The sequence below is a fragment of the Chiloscyllium plagiosum genome, unplaced genomic scaffold (genome assembly GCF_037043375.1).
Source record: "Chiloscyllium plagiosum isolate Xiang-an unplaced genomic scaffold, Cpla_swu_hap1 HiC_scaffold_31, whole genome shotgun sequence".
Lineage (NCBI taxonomy): Eukaryota > Metazoa > Chordata > Chondrichthyes > Orectolobiformes > Hemiscylliidae > Chiloscyllium > Chiloscyllium plagiosum.
Window position 1 is genome coordinate 10,306,496 of NW_028270169.1, and position 22,111 is coordinate 10,328,606.

Here is a 22,111-nt window from a genome sequence, read left to right on the forward strand (position 1 = left end):
GAAATAAAACAGAATAGCTATGCAACAAATACAGGTAGAAGACCCTTCATCCGAACATCCAAAAACCGCAAAGCTCTGAAAACCAAAGGTTTTCATGGGGGGGGGGGGTGGAGCGTCAGTCATGTTTGCGTAACATAACAGGATTTTCTTGGCGGGCGAAGGCCACACCCACTCGACCCACGTGGTGGCGTGGCCCAGCACTCGCAGGTGTCAGTCATGTATTGTTTTTACTATACTTAATTGTTTACTTTCAGAGTGACAATGTCAAAAAGGAGGTGCAGGTACACCTACGGGTAACAATAATATAAAGAAAAGAAAGCATCTGAGATTATCAATAATGCAGAAAGTAGAGTTATTGTAGAAGCTTGATCGTGGTGTGGCTGTGCGGCGTCTTACTGAAGAATATGGTGTCAGAACTACCACTGATTTGAAGAAACAGAAAGGCAAGTTACTGAAGTTTCATGGTAACAGTGATGACCATAAACTAATGGAAAATAGGAAATGAAGTTAAAATGAAGATCTTAACTGTGTGTTGATGGAGTGGATCAGACAACGAAGAAGTGAACGTATGCCACTGACTGGTTTGATGGTCATGAAATAAGCTAGAAAATGTCATAAAGAACTGAACATTAAAGGTGAGTGTCAATATTCAGAAGGTGGCTGCAGAAATTCAAGAAGCTTAATGGTGTGAAATATCTGAAAATCTGTGGTGAAAAGGCTTCTGCTGACCATGAAGCAGCTGAAAATTATATTGATGAATTTGCCAAGCTGATATCTGATGAAAGTCTTAGTCCTGAACAAATTTACAATGCTCATTAAAACGGCTCTCAATTGACACTATGTCCCAGGAAAACCTTAACAACGGCTAATGAGAGAACACCAACAGGTTTTAAGGAAACTAAGGACAGATTAACTATGCTTGGGTGTGCCAATGCTGCAAGCATACACAAGGCGAAATTGGCAGTGATTGGGAAAAGCAAACATCCGAGATGTCTTAAAGCTGTACACAATTTGACTGTGCATTATTGTGCAAACAGGAAAGCATGGGTAACCAGAGAAATGTTTTCCGACTGGTTCAGTAAACACTTCGTACCAGCGGCACGAGCTCATTGTGGGCAAGCTGGACTGGAAGAATAGTGTAAAATTTTTATTGCTCCCGGACAACTGCTCTGCACATCCCCCTGCCAAACATCTTGTGAAAAGTAATGTTTTTGGCATTTACTTGCCCCCGAATGTGATATCTGTATTACAACCTTGTGACCAAGGAATTTAACACCCCATGAAGAGCAAGTATAAAGACTGTTGTGGTTCTGTTCGCCGAGCTGGGAATTTGTGTTGCAGACGTTTCGTCCCCTGTCTAGGTGACATCTTCAGTGCTTGGGAGCCTCCTGTGAAGCGCTTCTGTGACGTTTCCTCCAGCATTTATAGTGGTTTGTCTCTGCTGCTTCCGGTTGTCAGTTCCAGCTGTCCGCTGCAATGGCCGGTATATTGGGTCCAGGTCGATGTGTTTGTTGATAGAATCTGTGGATGAGTGCCATGCCTCTAGGAATTCCCTGGCCGTTCTCTGTTTGGCTTGTCCTATAATAGTAGGGTTGTCCCAGTCGAACTCATGTTGCTTGTCCTCTGCGTGTGTGGTTATTAAGGATAGCTGGTTGTGTCGTTTTGTGGCTAGTTGATGTTCATGAAGGCGGATTATTAGCTGTCTTCCTGTTTGTCCTATGTAGTGTTTTGTGCAGTCTTGCAGGGGATTTTGTACACTACATTGGTTTTGCTCATGCTGGGTATCGGGTCCTTTGTCCTGGTGAGTTGTTGTCTGAGAGTGGCTGTTGGTTTGTGTGCTGTTATGAGTCCTAGTGGTCGCAGTAGTCTGGCTGTCAGTTCTGAGATGTTCTTGATGTATGGTAACGTGGCTAGTCCTTTGGGTTGCGGCATGTCCTCGTTCTGTTGTCTTTCCCTTAGGCATCTGTTGATGAAATTGTGGGGGTATCCGTTTTTGACAAATACAGAGTAGAGGTGTTCTTCTTCCTCTCTTTGCAGTTCTGGTGTGCTGCATTGTGTTGTGGCCCTTTTGAACAGTGCCTTGATGCAACTTCTTTTGTGTGTGTTGGGGTGGTTGCTTTCGTAGTTCAGGACTTGGTCTGTGTGTGTGGCTTTCCTTTGTGGTGAATTCTCCGTTCGGTGTTCTCTGTACCATGTCTAGGAATGGGAGTTGGTTGTCCTTTTTTTCCTCTCTAGTGAATCGGATTCCTGTGAGTGTGGCGTTGATGATCCGGTGTGTGTTTTCTATTTCTGTGTTTTTAATGATTACAAAGGTGTCATCTACATATCTGACCCAGAGATATCTGTTATAGACTCACTATAAATGCTGGAGGAAAGATCACAGAAGCACTTCACAGGAGGCTCCCAAGCACTGAGGATGTCACCTAGACAGGGGACGAAACGTCTGCAATACAAATTCCCAGCTCGGCGAACAAAACCACAACAACGAACACCCGAGCTACAAATCTTCTCACAAACTTTGAAGTATAAAGACTATTTTTGAAATAGTATGCTTGCTGCAGAGAGGTAGGAATTCAAGACTTCCTGAAAGAGTTTAGTCTTAAGGATGCTATTTAAGCATTTGCTAATGCTTGGAATCATGTTGATAAAACAACACTAACAAATGCTTGGCACAGACTCTGGCCTACAACTATGTTTCTTATAAATGAACCTACAGATGAAGAGTTTGAAGGATTTCATGTCACTGAAGAGAAAATGATGATAGTAAGCCTTGTTACTTATGCACAAAGTTTATCAGATGGAAGCGTAAATAAATTACATCGAAGGAATGCTGAACATTGACAATGATGTGCCTGTCATGCATTCCTTGAGTGATGGGAACATTAGCTGAAATGGATGACGATGATGAGTTAGTGAACACAGTTGAAAAAGTCCCCACTGACAATATGGTGAAAATGTGTGATCAGTTAATTGCTGGCCTTGAACAACTTTCATTTATCCGTGAGCAAGAGATTATGGCAATTTATTCAATTAAAGAGATTGCTTAGACAGAAACCTATGTTAATGAGACAGATGACACTTGAAGAAGCTTTTAAAAATGTTGCCTGCAATAGTGCTGCAGCTGTGTATGTTTAAGTTTTCCCAAATGGTTTGTTGTAATGATTTTTCTGGAAATAAATTGTTGTTGAATACGCATGATTGATGCATTTCATTTATCAGTACACTTCTCTATAAATAAAGTGTGGTAGTATTTATAGTCTTTATTTAGGTTTGATTACGGGATGTGCCCTACACCCTACAGGGACACTGAAAACCGAAAAATTCCAAATTCCGAAAAGCAGCTGGTCCCAACGATTTCGGATAAAGGATAGTGTACCTGTACAACCAAATTAAAGCATCTTCTGATTCTGGTTATCTCTCAGGAATCTAATGTGTGTGCAATCATTCTATATTTCCACCTATTAAATTCTCAGCAAATCACAGTTCTGAACTTCTGTCTAACTGTTTGGATTTCTGACGGTGGTATTTTTCATCCACTGCTTGCATTTCACACTATTGCAGATTATGACTGCACTCTGCAATAGTGCAAATGTGCAAAAGATGTTTGTATACTTCCACCAAGTTTTGTCTACTTGGCAACCAGTTAATGTTAGTTAGGTCAGCTGGCAATACATCATGCACATATTTTTCATTATTTCTTCTTGGGATGTGAGGACTGCTGAAAAGGACAGCATTTGTTGTCTATCCTTATTTGCCCTTAAACGAAGCGGCTTGAGAGGCTATTTCAGAGGGCAGTTAAGAGTCAACCACATTGCAATGGGTCTGAAGTCACCAGGTAAGAATGACAGATATCCTTCCCTGAAAGGACATTAGTGAACAATTTATGACAATTGCCAATGTTTACATGATCACCATTAGACTAACTTTTCAGTTCTAGATTTTATTGAATTCAAATTTCACCATCTGCCATGGTGGGATTCAAGCTCATAACCCAGGAGTTACAACCTGGGGACCTGTGCAGTGCCACTACTACTACGTCACAATCTCGTCTTAAATTGTGACCTGGTTAGGTTATATTTCGCTTTATTTGAGTATACAAACCTTCAAGTGGTATCAACACTGATGAGGGTTTCTCTTAAAATCAGAAATGTTTCTGAGAACTGCTCAGACATCACCCACTGAAGATACCTATGACAAACATATGGTTTTTGAATTTAAACCCATTTTCTTGAATAAATCCAAAATCAATTTTAGCAACTTGTGCAAAAACCAGGTATTTTTACATTCTTCACATTGGCCATAGGGCAAATATCAGTCTCCTGTTCATAACTCACCAAATGATATGTAATTGGAAAGGAGATCTAGTCCAGATTCATTTCTCCGAATGTTGTCAATTCCACATGTCCCTGATGTTCCTTGTTCTCCTACATAAGTGGTGCAATTCATCCCCAAATCAGCACATGATACTGTGTTACTTCGCGCCTCAGACATTTGGCTTTTGACTTCAGACATTTTGCTTCTGACTTCAGCCATTTGGGCCTTCAATCTCTTCAGAACCCCGGAATTAGGAGGCGATCGACGCACAGTCTGCTGTCTCCGCTGCTCACGATCTTTCCGACATTGAGCTAATATGTAAAACGAAAAATGGATGCAAAGTTATTTTAAAACAAATTGGGTGGCTTAGTAAATCACGAACAAAATAGTAGTTGGTGTTGGGATCCAAAACTGTGACAGCTACCACCAGAAAGGCCAAGATAGCAGATGCCTTGGAATACCATCACTTGTAAGCTCCCGTCCAAGTCACACTATGTTTACTTGTAACTATAATCGCTGTTCTGTCACTATTATTTAAAGTGTATATTTAAACAGAAAATCTGCATAAAGCTGCAGCACAAGGAGACTTGGGAATACTCGTGCATGAATCATAGAAAGCTAACACACAGGTGCAGCTGGTAATCACAAAAAATCCTATAAAATCAAATCTGAATGGAATGTTGGCCATTATTTCAAGGGGGTTTGGAGTATAAGTGTAGTGAAATCTTACTGTAACTGTACATGGTGCTGGTGAGACCACATCTGGAATAATGAGAGCAGTTCTGGTCCTCTTATTTAACGGCAAGATATCACAGGAGGCAATTTAGAGAAGGCTAATTAGGATGGTCCCTGGCATGGAGGGATAATCTTATGAAGACAGGTTAAACAGGTTGGGACCCTACTCACTGAAGTTTGGAAGGAGGAGGTGAGCTCATTGAAACATACACGATTCTTAAGAGGCTTAACAGGGTAAACGCTGAGAGAAGGTTTCCCCTCATGGGAGAGTCTGGTCCTGGAGGGCATTGTCTCAGAATAAAGGGATGCCAATCTAAGATGGAGATGAGCAGGAATTTCTTCTTAGAAGGTTGGGTGTCTTTGGAATCCTTGTCACAGAGAGCTGTTGGAGCAGAGCCCTTGTATGTATTTTAGGGTGAGGTAGATAGGTTACAGGAAAATGCAGGCAAGCGGACAAGAGGAAGTCACATCAGTCATGATCCTACTGAATGATGGAACAGGCTTGCGTGGATGAACAGCCTACTTTGGTTTCCATTTTTGGTTTCAAAATCCTGGAACTTCGATACAGCACTGTGGGCGTGCCTATACTACATGGATTGCAGCAGATTAAAGTAGCACTCATCAGCACTTCCTCGGAAGGGCAATTAGGAATAAGCAATAAAACGTTGACCTAGCAAACACCATCAACATCCCATGAAAAAAATAAACACAATGAAAAATACTCAAAAGTTCTGAGTTAATTTTGGGAGTCTGTGATGATTAATCCAGTTTCAAAGAGTCCTTTAACCAAAGCAGAAATGGAGACCCACTGCACTAAAGCATACTACTTCTGTTAGAATCCTTTCAGCTAAGTTTACCTTTTTTCTATTTTTTATCTAAAGGTACACCTCCTGTCAAACTACTGGTCAGTATGGCTCAGGAACTCATTGGATCAACTCACGACAATTTAAGTGTTATGGAAATAATAAAAGAAATTAGAAATTGATCAGTTTGAACAGTCTCATTGTTGATCTTCAGAACATAGAAGAATACAGCGCAGTACAGGCCCTTCGGCCCTCGATGTTGCGCCGATCCAAGCCCACCTAACCTACACTAGCTCACTATCCTCCATATGCCTATCCAATGCCCGCTTTAATGCCCATGAGGGAGAGTCCACCACTGGTACTGGCAGGGCATTCCACGAACTCACGACTCGCTGAGTAAAGAACCTACCCCTAACTTCTGTCCTATACCTACCCCCCCCTTAATTTAAAGCTATGCCTCCTTGTAATAGCTGACTCCATACGTGGAAAAAGATTCTCACTGTCGACCCTATCTAAATCCCTAATCATCTTGTACACCTCTATCAAGTCACCCCTAAACCTTCTTTTCTCCAATGAAAACAACCCCAAGTGCCTCAGCCTTTCCTCATACGATCTTCCTACCATACCAGGCAACATCCTGGTAAACCTCCTCTGCACCCGTTCCAGTGCCGCCACATCCTTCCTATAGTATGGCGACCAAAACTGCACACAATACTCCAGATGCGGTCGCACCAGAGTCTTATACAACTGCAACATGACCTCAGTACTCCGGAACTCAATTCCTCTACCAATAAAAGCCAGTACGCCATATGCCTTCTTCACCACACTATTTACCTGGGTGGCAACTTTCAAAGATCTGTGTACATGGACACCAAGATCCCTCTGCTCATCCACACTACCAAGTATTCGACCATTAGCCCAGTACCCCATCTTTTTGTTACTCTTACCAAAGTGAATCACCTCACACTTAGCTACATTGAACTCCATTTGCCACCTTTCTGCCCAGTTCTGCAGCTTATCTATATCCCGCTGTAACCTGCCACGTCCTTCCTCACTGTCTACAACTCCTCCGACTTTCGTATCATCTGCAAACTTGCTCACCCAACCTTCTAACCCCTCCTCCAGGTCATTTATGAAAATGACAAACAGCAATGATCCCAAAACAGATCCTTGCGGAACACCGCTAGTGACGGCACTCCAATATGAACCTTTGCCATCAACTACTATCCTCTGTCTTCTTCCGGCCAGCCAACTCCTAATCCAAACCTCCAACTCACCCTCAATGCCATACCTCCGTATTTTTTGCAGTAGTCTACCATGGGGAACCTTATCAAATGTCTTACTAAAATCCATATACACCACATCTACCGCTTTCCCCTCGTCCACCTCCTTAGTCGCCTTCTCAAAGGATTCAATAAGGTTTGTGAGGCACGACCTGCCCTTCACAAAACCATGCTGACTATCCTTGATCACATTATTCCTATCCAGATGTTCATAAATCCTATCCCTTACAATTCTCTCTAAGATTTTTCCCACAACAGAAGTGAGACTCACCGCCCTATAGTTACTGGGGTTATCCCTACTCCCCTTCTTGAACAAGGGAACCACATTTGCTAGCCTCCAATCTTCTGGCACTACTCCTGTAGACAACGAGGACATAAAAATCAAGGCCAATGGATCTGCAATCTCCTCCCTTGCTTCCCAGAGAATCCTAGGATAAATGCCATCAGGCCCAGGGGACTTATCTATTTTCACCCTTTCCAGAATTTCCAACACCTCTTCTCTACATACCTCAAAGCCATCCATTCTACTTAATTGTGACTCAGTATTCACATTGACAATAATGTCCTGTTCCTGATTGAATACTGACGAAAAGTATTCATTCAGTGTCTCCCCAATCTCTTCAGCCTCCACGCGCAACTTCCCACTACTATCCTTGACTGGACCTATTCCTACCCTAGTCATTCTTTTATTCCTGACATACCTATAGAAAGCCTTAGGGTTTTCCCTAATCCTACCAACTAAGGACCTTTCATGTCCCCTCCTTGCTGCTCTTCGCTCTCTCTTCAGGTCCTTCCTGGCTACCTTATAACTCTCAATCGCCCCAATTGAACCTTCACGCCTCATCTTTACATAGGCCGCCCTCTTCCATTTAACAAGGGATTCCAATTCCTTATTAAACTACGGCTCCCTCACACGACCCTTTCCTCCCTGCCTGACGGGTACATACTTATCAAGGACACTCAATAGTTGCTTCTTGAACAAACTCCACATATCAATTATGCCCTTGCCTTGAAGCTTACTTTTCCAAGCCACACATCCTAAGTCATGCCTCACCGCATCATAATTTCCCTGCCCCCATCTATAACTCTTGCCCTGTAGTGCACACTTATCCCTCTCCATCACTAGAGTAAAAGTCACTGAATTGTGGTCACTGTCCCCAAAGTGCTCACCTATCTCTAATTCTAGCACCTGGCCTGGTTCATTACCCCAGAAAGTTGGGACCCAAAGTATCAAAGGAGAACTCTCTGGTGCTGAGTTTATAATCTATACATACATGACTATCAGGAGTATTTGAACAGGCAATGGCTCCCTTCTCTCTAAAGGAAACAGCTGAGGTTTTACCAAATGAATATCTTTGAAATTTTGAAAGGATTTGATAGTAATAGAAGTAGAAATGTTAATAGCAAAGGTGCATGTAAGGGAAAGATAGGCAATTACTTCTTATTGTGCTGTAACATTTTACATACAACGGATCCCTAATTTATCAACATCTGATTTACGAATGCGATCCCATAGAGGGGTGTAACTTTAAAGACCCAACACACGAACATCTCCTGTATTTACGAACAGCTTTATGTTGTCCTGCCTTGTTTTGACTTGTGCACAAATTGACTTGTGAATGGACTCCAGAACAGAACCAGTTTATATCCCAGGGACTGCCTGTAATGCTTTTTACCACAGACAGTCCAAGCTTTTTTAGGAGCATTGGTGAAGTATTCTCTTTGCCTAGTCCCGTAGATGAAAGGAGAGCCAAAGAGATGCTTGGAGTCATGAAGGAATATTGTACTATCTGAACCATGGACTCTAAGCAGCTTGATGGTATAACATACTCAAATTAGAGAGGGAACAGTTGGTTCAGAGGAGCTACAGGAAGAGTTGCACACACTAATCTAAAGTTTACAAATCCATGCTGCAGTCTGCCATACAATCACCCCAAGTACAAAGCAATACAGGTACTTTGAAGACAAAGGCAATGAAAGAACAATCAGACTTTACTAATCATTGCCAAACCTTTAGGAAATTTAAATTGCATCAATGATGCATTTCTTATACAACAACTATATCATCAGATGTCAAGAACCTCAGAAGATTTGGCTTTGGGCCAAATACTACAGCTTCTATCAACCACCACAAGTGCAAAATTATTTTTATATATAAACCTTCACATGGTGTTGAGAAGTTCTCCATGACGTTTAAGTAGCTGAACTCCTCAGTTCTGGGCTTGAGGTGGGACCATGTTTTGGAATTAAGTAGTATAACTCTGAATTGACAGCACAAACACAGACATTTCAACAAATGCGTTCTATGTTAATGCTTCGCCCTCCCAACTTCACCTAATCCTATTAGCAAAACCTTTCATTCCTTTCTCCTTTATGAATTTATCCACATGGGTTACCGTTCCAAATTCTGACCATTTTCAAGCAAAGAAAAAGCTCCAATTGAATTTCCCAACTGGACTTATTGTTGACTATCTTGTATTTATGGCCCCTAATTTCAGAGTTTTAACTGAAACATCTTAAGTATTGCACACATTGCATTACGTTATAAATTACAGATTGAGCATGATACCTGCAGAGTGCAGGAGGGAAGCTGGTGGGCGTGGTTGAAGGCCCCACAAGTTTTCCATACTACTCCGGTCCTTCAGGTCCAATAGCTGTATGAGAATAACTGGGTCAATGTCGAGTAGACTGCAGCTGGCTGCAGATGCGAGACTGCCCATGCCCCTTCTTGAGGACCTGCTGCGGTTGCTCAGCCCTCCTGTGGCAAAGAAAATCAAAATTATAATTAATGCAAAAATATGCAAGAAACAATAGAAAGAGGGGAGAAAAGAAATCTGATTTTTTGAAAGGAAAACACGATAGCATTAGTTACGGCTTCTAACTTCCACCAAACAGGATAAATTCAAGCTGTTAAAACTATCCAAGCAATATGACAATCTATTCACAACACCAAGAGTTTGTTTTTTGTATAATGTTTCACCACACTGATATGAAATAACCACATATAGATGGATTGACAATAAAGCCTCTGAAGCAGAAGTATGGTTGTTGGGACAAAATTTTTATTTGGGCATTCCCACCTGTATTCCTTTCTCATTTGTTATTTGCACCAAAGAACTCAGCCATCTCAGAGCCCATTTTCAGAAAAGGATCCATACCCGAAACCCAAACTTCTGACAAAAGGTGGTGAACTTGCCTTGCGTTTACACTATGTTTAGTTTTTAGTTCAACATTTTCAATGTGCGCAGTTTCTTCCTCTCTATTCCAAGGATAACAATGGTATAATTACATCATTGGTGGACTCATTAACTTTCTTTTGTTTTTCTGAAGAGATAAATTTGCTTCTCTAATCATTTTTTATTTATCTCTGATGAGACACCCAAAGACAGATTGTTACCTTCTATGCCAAGTGGCAGCAAATTGTATAAGCCTCACACTAAAGCATCACTAGTAATTACATAGGGGGCATGGATACCCCAATATATTTTTTTAAAAAAATCACTGCACAGCAAGTCCCATTTGCAGAGCTGGCTAGAATTTGTAGGAATGCTAAAAACGGTCAAAATGATAAATACGGACACAAATGAGAGGTTTTTAGAAAGAAGGTTTCCTCCTTATTCATTAATTCAGCCCTTTTTGGTTTTTCCAACCTTTCAGAATTCGACTGAAGGGTTCGGAAGAGGCTTCCACAAAGGAGAAAATGAAGGAGCTGTCAATCCTACTTAACCCAAGCTTAACTGTTTGAGGATCAATCATACAGGAGATACAGAATGGGGATCTAAATCACCATTTGCAAGAGAGGAAAGTTGCAGTCTTGTTAAATGACTACTTTGTAATTGCTCCTCACAATGGAGGAAGATGATGAGGATGAGGATAAAAACCTGAGACATGAGAGTTAAATCATATCTTTCAATGGGGGAAGTTCAGAACAAAATGGGAATAAACATAAAATTTGAGCTAGCCCATTCAAGCATGTCAGGAAACACCTCTTCATTCAAACGGGTAATGGAAATCACGAACTCTCCCTTGCAAAATAACAGTTACAATTAAGAGGTGGTCAACAGAAAAGTTTAGTACTGGAGACTGATAATATTTCTCACAAGCAAGAATATCGAGACCAAAAGAACCAAGGCAGATTAATAATATCAGACATGATTTAACCAAATTGCTGAACAAGTTTGACGAGTAAAATGGTTCACTCCGTTCCTGTGGACTGTACGTCTAATTCATCTCGAATATAAACCTTGGTCGACTTGATGAAAAATAATTGATGCTTCATTCCTGATAGGATTATTTTCCACCATGCTGAACTTTAAAATAGGAGAATGGGGAATGATACTTAATGAAGTCAGATACTCAATGGCAAAGAATAATTGATCCCCACCTCCAACCAAAACACAAGGTATTTCAAATATCCTCAATCACAGACTTACCGGAAGCTCCAGCTGAATCATCCAACTCTCCTTCCTCCAGATCCATATTGTTGCTGTATTCAACATCATTCTCTCCAGACCTGAAAAAGTAAAGCTTAAAAAGCTAATTCAACCGGGATAAATTTTGGGAGCTTTTGGCTACTGTTTGAGCTTAATTCAATACAGGATCACACGACTTAGAAACAGGAATAGACCATTTGACATTCGAGCCCATTCCATTATTCAGTAAGATAATAGGTGCTGTGGTTGTGATGTGAACTTCACCTTCTTGTCTGACCCCACCCTCCAGAGCCCTAGCCTCTCGCCCATCAACCAAAGATCTGTCCAATCAGCCTTGAAGAAATTCAATAACTTAGCCTCCACTGTTGGAGAATTCCACATGCTAATGACCATCAGAAAAAAAGATTCACCACATCTCCATCTTAAAAGTGAGACCCCTTAGTCTTAGATAGTCTTATAACCTGCAGGAAGAGGACCAGAGGACCAAGGCACATCTATGATCAAAATATGTAAAAAGGTTTCCTCAGAAGCCATTTTTGCAAAATTTCAGGTTAAATGTTCTTAAGAAATATTTATCTTAGTAACCATTATGTGATCCAATATTTTAGGTACTATAATGTCAGCATGTGACAATGGCTATGTTTGGAATCTTCTCTGCCAGCTCGTAAATTAAACAAAACCAAAATAATTTTCGTAAAAATTTATTCTTGCCAAGAAGGATGACTGCTACTTAAATTGGTCACCAGAATGTGTAGCGTGTTTGAGCAAAGTTTCCCATCATTCATTTCCCTTTGAAGTAAATCAACGGCAGTACTTCAGAGATCAGGAACATAGTAAGGGATCACCACTCTGATGACCTAGTTGAAAATTCTCCTCTAGTCTGCTCAAAGGATTGGTTCAAGCAGAGTGTGAATTTAAGGTGTGGTAGCTGTCAAGCACCTTGTCCAAGTACCACAAAGGTGTGTCTTTGTACTGCACAAGAGGCATCAAAGAAGGGTCCAAATCTCTCCAGTAATGTTCCTGTAATTAAATTAGGAACAAGACCTCTGGCCAAAAGCAAGTTATAATGAACTTGTGCAACATATTAGCTCATTCCCAGTTTGAACGTTGTACCTAATTCTAGGTATCGTGCTCTGAAACAAACTCAAGAGGTTAAAGAGGAGATTTACTAGCATGGTTCCAAGAGAGAAGAATTTATAGTTATCATCCTGGGCATTACCACTGACCAGAAACTGAACTTGCCCAGTCACACAAACCATAATAGTCACTGTGGCTAGAAAGGTAAGTCAGAGTCTAGGGATCTTGCAGCAAGTAACTCATCTCCTGTCTCTCCAAAACCTGTCTAGCATCGACAAGCTATAAGTTAGGAGTGAGATGGAATACTCTTCGCTTGCCTGGATGAGCAAAGCTCTGATAACATACACAATGTTTGATGCCATCCAGGACAAAGCAGCCCATTTGATTGGCACCACATCCTGTCCCTTCAGCACTGATGCTCAGTAGCAGATTTTGTACTATCAACAAGATGTCAAAGCTCCTTAGGCAGCATCTTCCAAACACACAACTGTTTAAAAAGACATTGGCAGAAAAAGCACGAGAACACTGTCACTTGCAAGTTCCTTTCTAAGCCACTCACAATCCAGGTATGTAAATAATGCACTGTTCCTTCAGTGTTATTGGGTCAAAATCCAGATACTCCGTCCCTATTGGCATTGTAGCAATTCACCACTACCTTCTCACGGGCAACTAGGGATAGGTAATAAATGCTGGTCCAGACAGCGAAGCAAACATTCAGTGAGTGAATTTGAAAAAAAAAATCATGCAGGTTTATACAGCAAATAAGGAGAAAATTTCTCCACGGCTGAAGAGTAAATAAACAACAAATGGGCAAAAGAGCAGATGGGCAACGAGGGGAAAAAGAACTCTGATTTACATAAGACTGGTTAGGAATTGGAAAACAGTAAGAGAATGGTGGAAACTGGTTCTGTCGCAAACATTGAAAGGGAAGTGAATAAATACTGAGGGAGAAAAAAATTGCAGGAATATAAAGGACAATGAAATGGAATCAGTTGAATTTCTGTGTGTTACAGCTAACGGAGGCCTGATAAATCAAAGTCTCCTTTACTTAAATTAATGATTTTTAAATTTGAAACGTACGTTGAGCATAAATCGCGTTAGTAGACATAAAATAGATAAGTAGGAGATTGCACGACAATACTAACATAGTCTCCTCATCAATGTCATTTTCCTCTGTATTACTGGTTGCTGTGGAACTAGCAGATGAGCTGCTGCCATCAAGTTGGATCAATTCATCGTCCACAGTGAGGCATTCTATGTCCAAATCACCATCAGACAGATCATGCTAAACAAAGAAAAATGTTACATTAAGTAAAAGCACTTAGAAAAGGAATTAACATTTCAACTACATATCTAATGTTTCACTAACTGTAGGGACACAACTTACGTTTTGAAATGTGCACAGCAATGAAAATGATATTCACAATCACTCATCAGAAAAAGGATCTCATGACACGTAGGGTGTATGGATGAATTCCATTGAGGTGGGTTGTCTGAGCAGGACATTCCTCCAAAATAATCCCATTTAGTGGTCAGTCCTACATCACCTACAATCACTAGTTGTGGAACCAAGTAAGTTTTTTTAAGCAGAAGAGAAAGCAAAGCTTAAACAACTTGAGAACAGAAGTGAACTGTTACACATGATCAACTGAACCACGACACTGTGTTGATCCAATTGACACTCCAAACTCAAGGGGACTTCATTACTTTGAAGGTGCATAGTGCCCTGAGAGCAAACCGACTAATGTTCTGTTGTTAGAATACCAGAAGCATAAAAACTAACAAAAGGCCTCTCTCACTAAATACACCGAACACTAAATTTTCTTCCAGCCATGTCCCCCCCACAATCCCTCCCTCCACACAATCCCTCCCTCCATCAATCCAGATCAATGGGAAGGTCCTAGGAAACATGGACCACCTTCCATGTCCTGGAAGACAATCATAGTATCAAAATTCACCATTGTTTTTAATGTGCCAAATTGACTTCAGCTGACTGAGAAACAGAATATTCGAAGATCAGCGTCTCAAACCTAAGACTAAGGTCATGGTTTTCTGGACAGTAACAATTCAATGTACCTCCATGTTTTGGAGACTTGGACAACTACAAATGGGATCCCCAAAGCTCTAGAGAAGTAGCACCATCACAAATCCCCTTCCTCCTACCCTCAATTCCAGTGGCAAGAAAGGTGGGCCCATCTCTCCCAAACGAACATGCAAGTGGGATATAATGTTCACATTCCCAAAACCAAACTCCCAAAATAACTTCCAGTGGGGAATTCTGACATGGTAAAAACAGGGAAAACTATTCAGGGTCATGCTCAAAGCAACTCTGAAGAGATCAAACATTCCTACCAACTCAAGTTTGGGGCTGTTCAAAATTAATTCAGGAAGGCACCAGAGAAAGATTTCAAGAGCAACACACAGAGATGAAGTGGTGCCTGAGGGATATGAAGTTCCAAATAACCTGCCTATCCAACCATCTGAGCACTACTTGCCCTACATGTGGCAGAGTCTGCAGATCATGAAACGGATTCAGTCAATCATCTCCAAACCGACTGCAGCAGAGCAGAAGTATGTCACCAACCAGTTGATACACTGCCTAAAAGGAGCTACTGCAGCTATGCACATTTCATCTATTTAAAAATAATACAAATGCTTATTTGCCATACAATTAAAAAAAGGAAAATACATGGGCCAGATTCTCAATGTCCTAAAAATGTGCAGAAATGTAGAATTGGCAAGTTATGCAATAGATGCAGCACAAATGACTAAGGCAATTACACTTACTCTTCTGGAAGCGAATGGCAGGCAATGTTTGAGATTTTTAGGATTTTGAAGAGGTCACAATATATTTTCTTGAAATTCTGTTTAAAGTTTTACAAATAAAAACTTAAGATTGAAAGGTTCTACACACTATTTTTAAAACAGATATGAAAAGTAGAACAAGGCTGTACTCGTAATAAAACCATTTACATTGGAGTCATCCTGCACGGTCTTGTCCTCTTCATCCTCCTCTTTCACCTGGTTGTTCGGCAATACCGAACATGCTCCCTCTGCTGGTAAATCTTCATTATGAACAAGCTTTTTTGTCCTTGTGTCTAAGCAATCATTAGTTTGTGGACTCAAGCGTGTGTCGGGTGGCGATAAACTTTGTGCTGTCCTGTTACGTGAAAGTTCAATGGCCAATCGCTGAAGAGTATAGGGTACGGACAGGGAAGAAGATAAAGACAAGAAGAAATGTTTTTAAAGACCAAAATTTTCCAAAGCACAGAATGAATTAACAGGTGCTTTCCTTTCTCAATTAAATACACAAATGTTGTTACCTTGGGATGATTTCTTTCAAATGTTAAGATTTTTATTTTACATAGAGCTGTACTAAAGAACATTAAAAGGAACATCACAATTCATGTACTTGGGGTAAAAAAAACAAAAGAACTATGGATGCTGGAAAACAAAAACAGAAATTTCTGGAAAAAACTCAGCAGATTCTCATAGAATTATAGAATCCCTACAGTGTGAAAGCAGGCTATTCGGCCCATTAAGTCCACATCGACCCACACCCCTCTTCTACAACCCCACATTTCCCACCAGTAATCCACCTTATTTGCACATCTTTGGACTGAGGGAGGAAACTGGAGCAACCCAGAGGAAACCAGCAGACATGGGGAGAATACGTAGAGTCGCCCAAGGGTGGAATCAAATCTGGGTCCCTGACCTGGTGAGGCAGCAGTGCCACCCCCATGCTGGGGTTGGCAGCATCTGTGGAGAGGCAGCCGAGTTAATGCTTCATGTCCAGTGACCCTACTTCAGAACTCGGAAGATGACAGATGCTGCAGACCTGCTGAGCTTTTCCAGCAAACTCTGTTACTGTACTTGTTTAGAAAGCTAGAATTCTAATCAAGCTAATGAAGTCAGCTCATTCATTCCTCAATGATACCATACAGAAACTAGGTCTATTTTATCACCATAATAAAACAAAGGTCACTACTTTAATCTCCAATAAAGCAGACTTCATATTCAAACTCACTTGGATTCTATTAACCCAAGTGTTTTATTGATCTTATTAAGCAGATGAATAAGAGGTAGGATGCTAATCCATGAACAAATAGGATTAAATATCATGACGGAAAGGGTTCTCTCAAAGTTATACTACGTGAATTTATATTGAAGAAACTGTTCTCTGCAATCCAGGAGAAAATCCCCAACATTTAGCAATAAAAAAAGTCTTTTTATCATTGATGTTGTCTAGAATTCAAGTAGTAATTAGGGTCAAAATTGTCAAGTATTGCTACTTTTAAATACACACAAAACTTACATGCAACCCATTTTGATCTTTTAAGAAAGGGGATTTCATCATAGTTAAGATTTTCTTTGCAACAGACCAAAGATTAAAACAACAGGACAAGGAAGCAGTTAATCTGGAGTTTGCTTCCTTCATCCAGCATTGATTGGCAGAATTACTTAACTTGAGAAAAGTTTCATTAGAAATGCCTGGAGTTTAATCATTTCAAGTCTACAAAATAGGTCACAATAACTTTTTGTTTTTGCAGTGTAAAGTGAGAAATGCCGACATTTCCAAAATAATCCAGAGATAAGAGCTGCTCACACACTGCCAAACTGCAACGCTTTCTCTTTTCCCACTTCAAGTGCTATTATCTTAGGGCAAATTCTATAAATCTGCCAGTCATGAAGATGTTGCATCATTTGATCAAGTCAACTCAATAAACCAGGAGGAGCTCTTGTAATACTGTCTTTGTATCAGAGCGAAATGGTTAGGGTTCAGGTCCTACTTGCTCTAGACATGTGTCAAAACATAACTGAACAGGTCAACTAAAAATATCTACTCAATAAGACATTACAGTAAACTTATTCTAAAAAGCAAGGACCAAAATATTCTAATGTTTGTAAATCCAGTTTCTCACGTGACAACTAAACATCTTAAGATTGTTTTGATCTGCTTTCCAAGATACAATTGAGGTTCAAAACAACTGTGGGAACTGTCCCTTCAGCCTCAAGATGCTGTAAAATCTGGTTTAACTTGACAATCAATTCTCAAAATCTCAAACCAGATTTGGAGGTATTGGCAACCCAAAACAACTCCATTTGATTGTTCTTTCTCTATCACTCAACTGAACTAGTTATCTATCCTGCCAGTGATAATTAGGTAATCTCCTACAGTCCAGTGCCAGCACCTGCCACAATCACCAGAGCAGATTCAAATACGATAAGAATTATATTCGGATAAAGAAGCATATCCTGCACTATTTTCCTCAAGTTTCAGTGGCACAGCAATGTCCTAAAGGGTCTGACATCAAAAGAACATTCAGGTGTTCAGACACCAAACCATTCCTTCACTGCTGCTTATGTTGAGCACACCACATGAGTGCCAGGCAATGACAATTGCCAAGAAGAGAGAACCCAAACACTCCCCTTAACATTCAATTATCATCATTGATTCCATCATTATTAGCTCCTAGGAATTCCCATTGACCAGAAACTAAATTGGACTAGCTATAAGAGCAGGTCATAGACTAGGAACTCTGCAGTAAGTAATTTGCCTGAGTCTCCACCATCTGAAGGGACAAGTCAGAAGTGTAATAGAATACTCTTCACTTGCTTCAACTACGTTAACCCAACACTCAAGAAACTCATCATCATCCAGGTCAAAGCAGCTTGTTTGACTGGCACCCCATCTGGCACCTTCAAGTTTCAATCCCCCCAAGACTGATGCTGTGTGCATCAAATACAAAATATACTGCAACACTAACTTTTGATAGGTCCTGGATTGAAAAGTGCTTTGTACAGAAGATAAATGCCTGCAAATTGCCCTCTAAACCATATATCCTTACTTGGAACAACATTGTCACCCTCTTTACTGTTCCTGGGTCAAAATCCTGGAACGATTTCTCGAATGGCATTGTGGATGTACCTACATGAAGTGGAGTGGTTCAAGAAGGCAGCTTGCCACCACCTTTTCACGGACAACTTGAAATTGGCAATAAAGATGCTAGCCAGCAACATAAATCCCATGAAGGAATAAAAAAACTTTGCAAGCACCAAAGCAACCAATCAGGGCACATTGTTGACTTATAAGCTTTTAATTTTAAGAAACAGCAGAAACAAAGAGTTTAGCAGCTGTGAATTGTAGTTCAGAAACTAAATATACAGTAGATTAATTAAAACTAAAGTGGGGAAAATAAAGTTCAATGCTAAGAGGATACTATCAAAATTAAGCTACAGAAATAGTGGTATGCAGTAGCTCAAAGCTTCCAAAAGTCTGATGGGTCACAAAGCAGTACCACAGAAAGGCAAATGTAGGTTTACAGCAACAAATGTCTTGAAGCACTCCTGATCTCAGTTATTCAATCTAGCAGATTTGAAAGTGCAGGTTAGACACTTGTTTTCCTACCTATCAATATAATATGGACCAATCATTCCTCATTTCCTTGCAACCAGTTATAGAGCAAGGAAAGCATAAGACAGATGCTTCAGGTTCCTCCACACCTCACCACCTCCCCCAACACAGAGAAGAGGGATGAGAGATCTATGCAAAGTGGAAAAAAATGAAGCAAACTAGTTATTTTGATTGGCATAGTAGTGTCCAAACTGTTCACTTGCGTAACATTTACTTTTATTCAAATTAAAGAGCAGCAAAATACAAGAGGGCAGAAAAGAAGGAGATTCGAAAAGGAGGAGGGGAGGACAGGAATGGCAGCAGGGTGGTGGTGTGGAAAGAAGACAACTTGAATTTTCACTATTTGATTGATCAACTGATATCTCTCACGCACTGATAAAAAGGGTTCCTGATTATGCTTTCGAATTTATTAAAGGCCAACGTCGTAACCCGAGAAATTAGTGTAAAAATATCCAAATCACCTAAAGTTTCCTCATTACCAGTCTTGTTGACTTTAAAATGGTTTCATGCGTCCACTTTCATGCATCCACTATAAAAAGTGGAGACAAGTTTCTAAATGATCTAATAAGTATACCAGTATCAAATGGGCAAAATCAGTGTTTAAATTATTTACTGTTTGTAGTTACCTTATGATTCAAACTTTTAGATAGAGGCAGCCAGCTAGAAGGGATGCTCCAGCCCCTCAAAAAGATGCTGTCAGGCAGCAGCTACAATGTGGCTCAAGCAGGCAGTCTGGAACTTGAGGAGTAAAGGTGTCCTGGTACAGACCTCTGGCAGCATTGACTAAAGCTGCATTCTCGGAAGTTCAGGAAGGCAGTGGGTTATGAAAGGGGAAGCAGGATCGGAAGGTGGCAAGAAGTAAACAATATTTTTCTTGGATAATAAAATCAACTTGAAAACAAAAAAAAAATTATTTATCAATGTAGAAATTTAACAATGAAAAGTACTTCAACTTACAGGGTATAACGCTTCAATATTTTTCCCCAATAAGGCTGGCTCAAGGGAAGCTAACTCATGTCAACATCAAGTGACATGAGTTCCTATAGAATCAAAGTTGTGATTTTCAGGAATGCAGTCACAACTTTAAGAGGGAACTTGCTGCATTTTTTTTGCTTTGTTTATTTTTCTTCCATCTTTGTTTTGTAAGCATATTTATTAGCAAAAAAAGATTTTTTTGACTTTACAAAAATATAAAGTTATGGAAAATATGACAAATACCAGTAGAATAAAAAGAAAATCACAAATTACAATACAACTACTGTCTACTTACTACTACTAACCTACCCTATAAAACAAAACCAAACACTCTGCAAAACAACACCAATAAATAAGTGACTAAAAAAAGAAAACAAATGAACACATAAAAGCATAATATAAACAAAATAACAATGCTTGGCACAGAGCTCCTAAACAAAAAAAAAACAGGTGCGTTTATATATACCTGTATTAACTCAGGAAGCCCCCTTCCAGGGCCCAGGGCTCAGCATCGTCATTTATATAAATAATTTGGATGTGAGCATAAGAGGTATAGTTAATAAGTTTGCAGATGACACCAAAATTGGAGGTGTAGTGGACAGCGAAGAAGATTACCTCAGATTACAACAGGATCTTGACCAGATGAGCCAATGGGCTGAGCAGTGGCAGATGGAGTTTAATTCGGAAAAAATGCAAGGTGCTGCATTTTGGGAAAGCAAATCTTAGCAGGACTTCTACACTTAATGGTAAGGTCCTAGGGAGTGTTGCTGAACAAAGAGACCTTGGAGTGCAGATACATAGCTCTTTGAAAGTGGAGTCACAGGCAGATAGGATAGTGAAGAAAGCATTTGGTATGCTTTCCTTTATTGGTCAGAGTATGGAGTACAGGAGTTGGGAGGTCATGTTGCGGCTATACAGGACATCGGTTAGGCCACTGTTGGAATGCTGTGGATGGACAGATCTGGTCTCCTTCCTATCGGAAAGATGTTGTGAAACTTGAAAGGGTTCAGAAAAGATCTACAAGGATGTTGCCAGGATTGGAGGATTTGAGCTATAGGGAGAGGCTGAACTGGCTGGGGTTGTTTTCCCTGGAGTGTGGGAGGCTGAGGGGTGACCTTATAGAGGTTTCCAGGATTATGAGGGGCATGGATAGGATAAATGGACAAAGTCTTTTCCCTGGGTTGCGGGGAGTCCAGAACTAGAGGGCATAGGGTGCTGCATGTATGGAATGAGCTGTCAGAGGAAGTGGTGGAGGTTTGCACAATTGCAACATTTAAAAGGCATTTGGATGGATATACGAATAGGAAGGGTTTGGAGGGATATGGGCCGGGTGCTGGCAGGTGGGACTAGATTGGGTTGGGATAACTGGTCGGTATGGACGGGTTGGACCGAAGGGTCTGTTTCCGTGCTGTACATCTCTCTCTGGTTAAATGGACACCCTAGTTAAGATAGCAGACAAATCTGTGTCCAAATAACTCTAAAAGGGCTGCCATGTCTAATTAAAAAAAAAGGTCTGTTGCGTGGTGCACCATTTTGTGAAAAGATCCAAGGGAATGTGCTCCATAATTAATTTCCGCCATCCCAACAAGCCCGGTGGGTTCTCGGACTCCCAATCCATCAATCAGAATATTCTTCTATGCACAGTAAAAAAGAATATTAAATAGTTTCTTCTCATGCCAGTCTAAAGATGATAAATTCGGTAAACCGAGAAGGAGAGATGTCAAGTCTATTTGTAACTTCGGTCCTCAATACGCTCCTTATCTCTCTTGCCACAGCGCTCCAATAAACACGGAGCCTGTAGCATGTCCAGAAGCAACGAGTAAGAGTACCTACATTTATTTTACATTTGGGGCACTTTGGAGATGCCCCTTTTTAAAAAAAGGTGATCCAGTGCCAAATGAATCCTGTGCAGAACTTTTAACTGCATAGCGTATGACTATTACAGATTGAGATCTTTGGCGTGTTCTCCCATATGTCCCCCTAGGTTTCAGAAGAGATCTCCACTTCTAGCTCTTGCTCCCAGACTTCATATCTTGGCAACATTTAAAAGGCATTTGGATGGGTATACAAATAGGA

At 40.5% G+C, this 22,111-nt stretch overlaps 1 protein-coding gene across 6 annotated transcripts in view; it reads right to left on the reverse strand.

Moving 5' to 3' along the window:
• The window catches only part of trim37 (tripartite motif containing 37), a 102,182-nt gene that overhangs the window by 16,329 nt on the left and 63,742 nt on the right, over nt 1-22,111 (reverse strand). For all 6 annotated transcript variants that reach the window (XM_087977224.1, XM_043718165.2, XM_043718163.2 and 3 more), the window contains 5 exons: nt 15,619-15,834; nt 13,791-13,930; nt 11,569-11,648; nt 9,705-9,893; nt 4,335-4,625 (listed from right to left, as the gene is read on the reverse strand). In XM_087977224.1, coding sequence (XP_087833350.1) covers nt 4,335-4,625; nt 9,705-9,893; nt 11,569-11,648; nt 13,791-13,930; nt 15,619-15,834 — 916 coding nt within the window. The remainder of the gene's footprint in view (nt 1-4,334; nt 4,626-9,704; nt 9,894-11,568; nt 11,649-13,790; nt 13,931-15,618; nt 15,835-22,111) is intronic.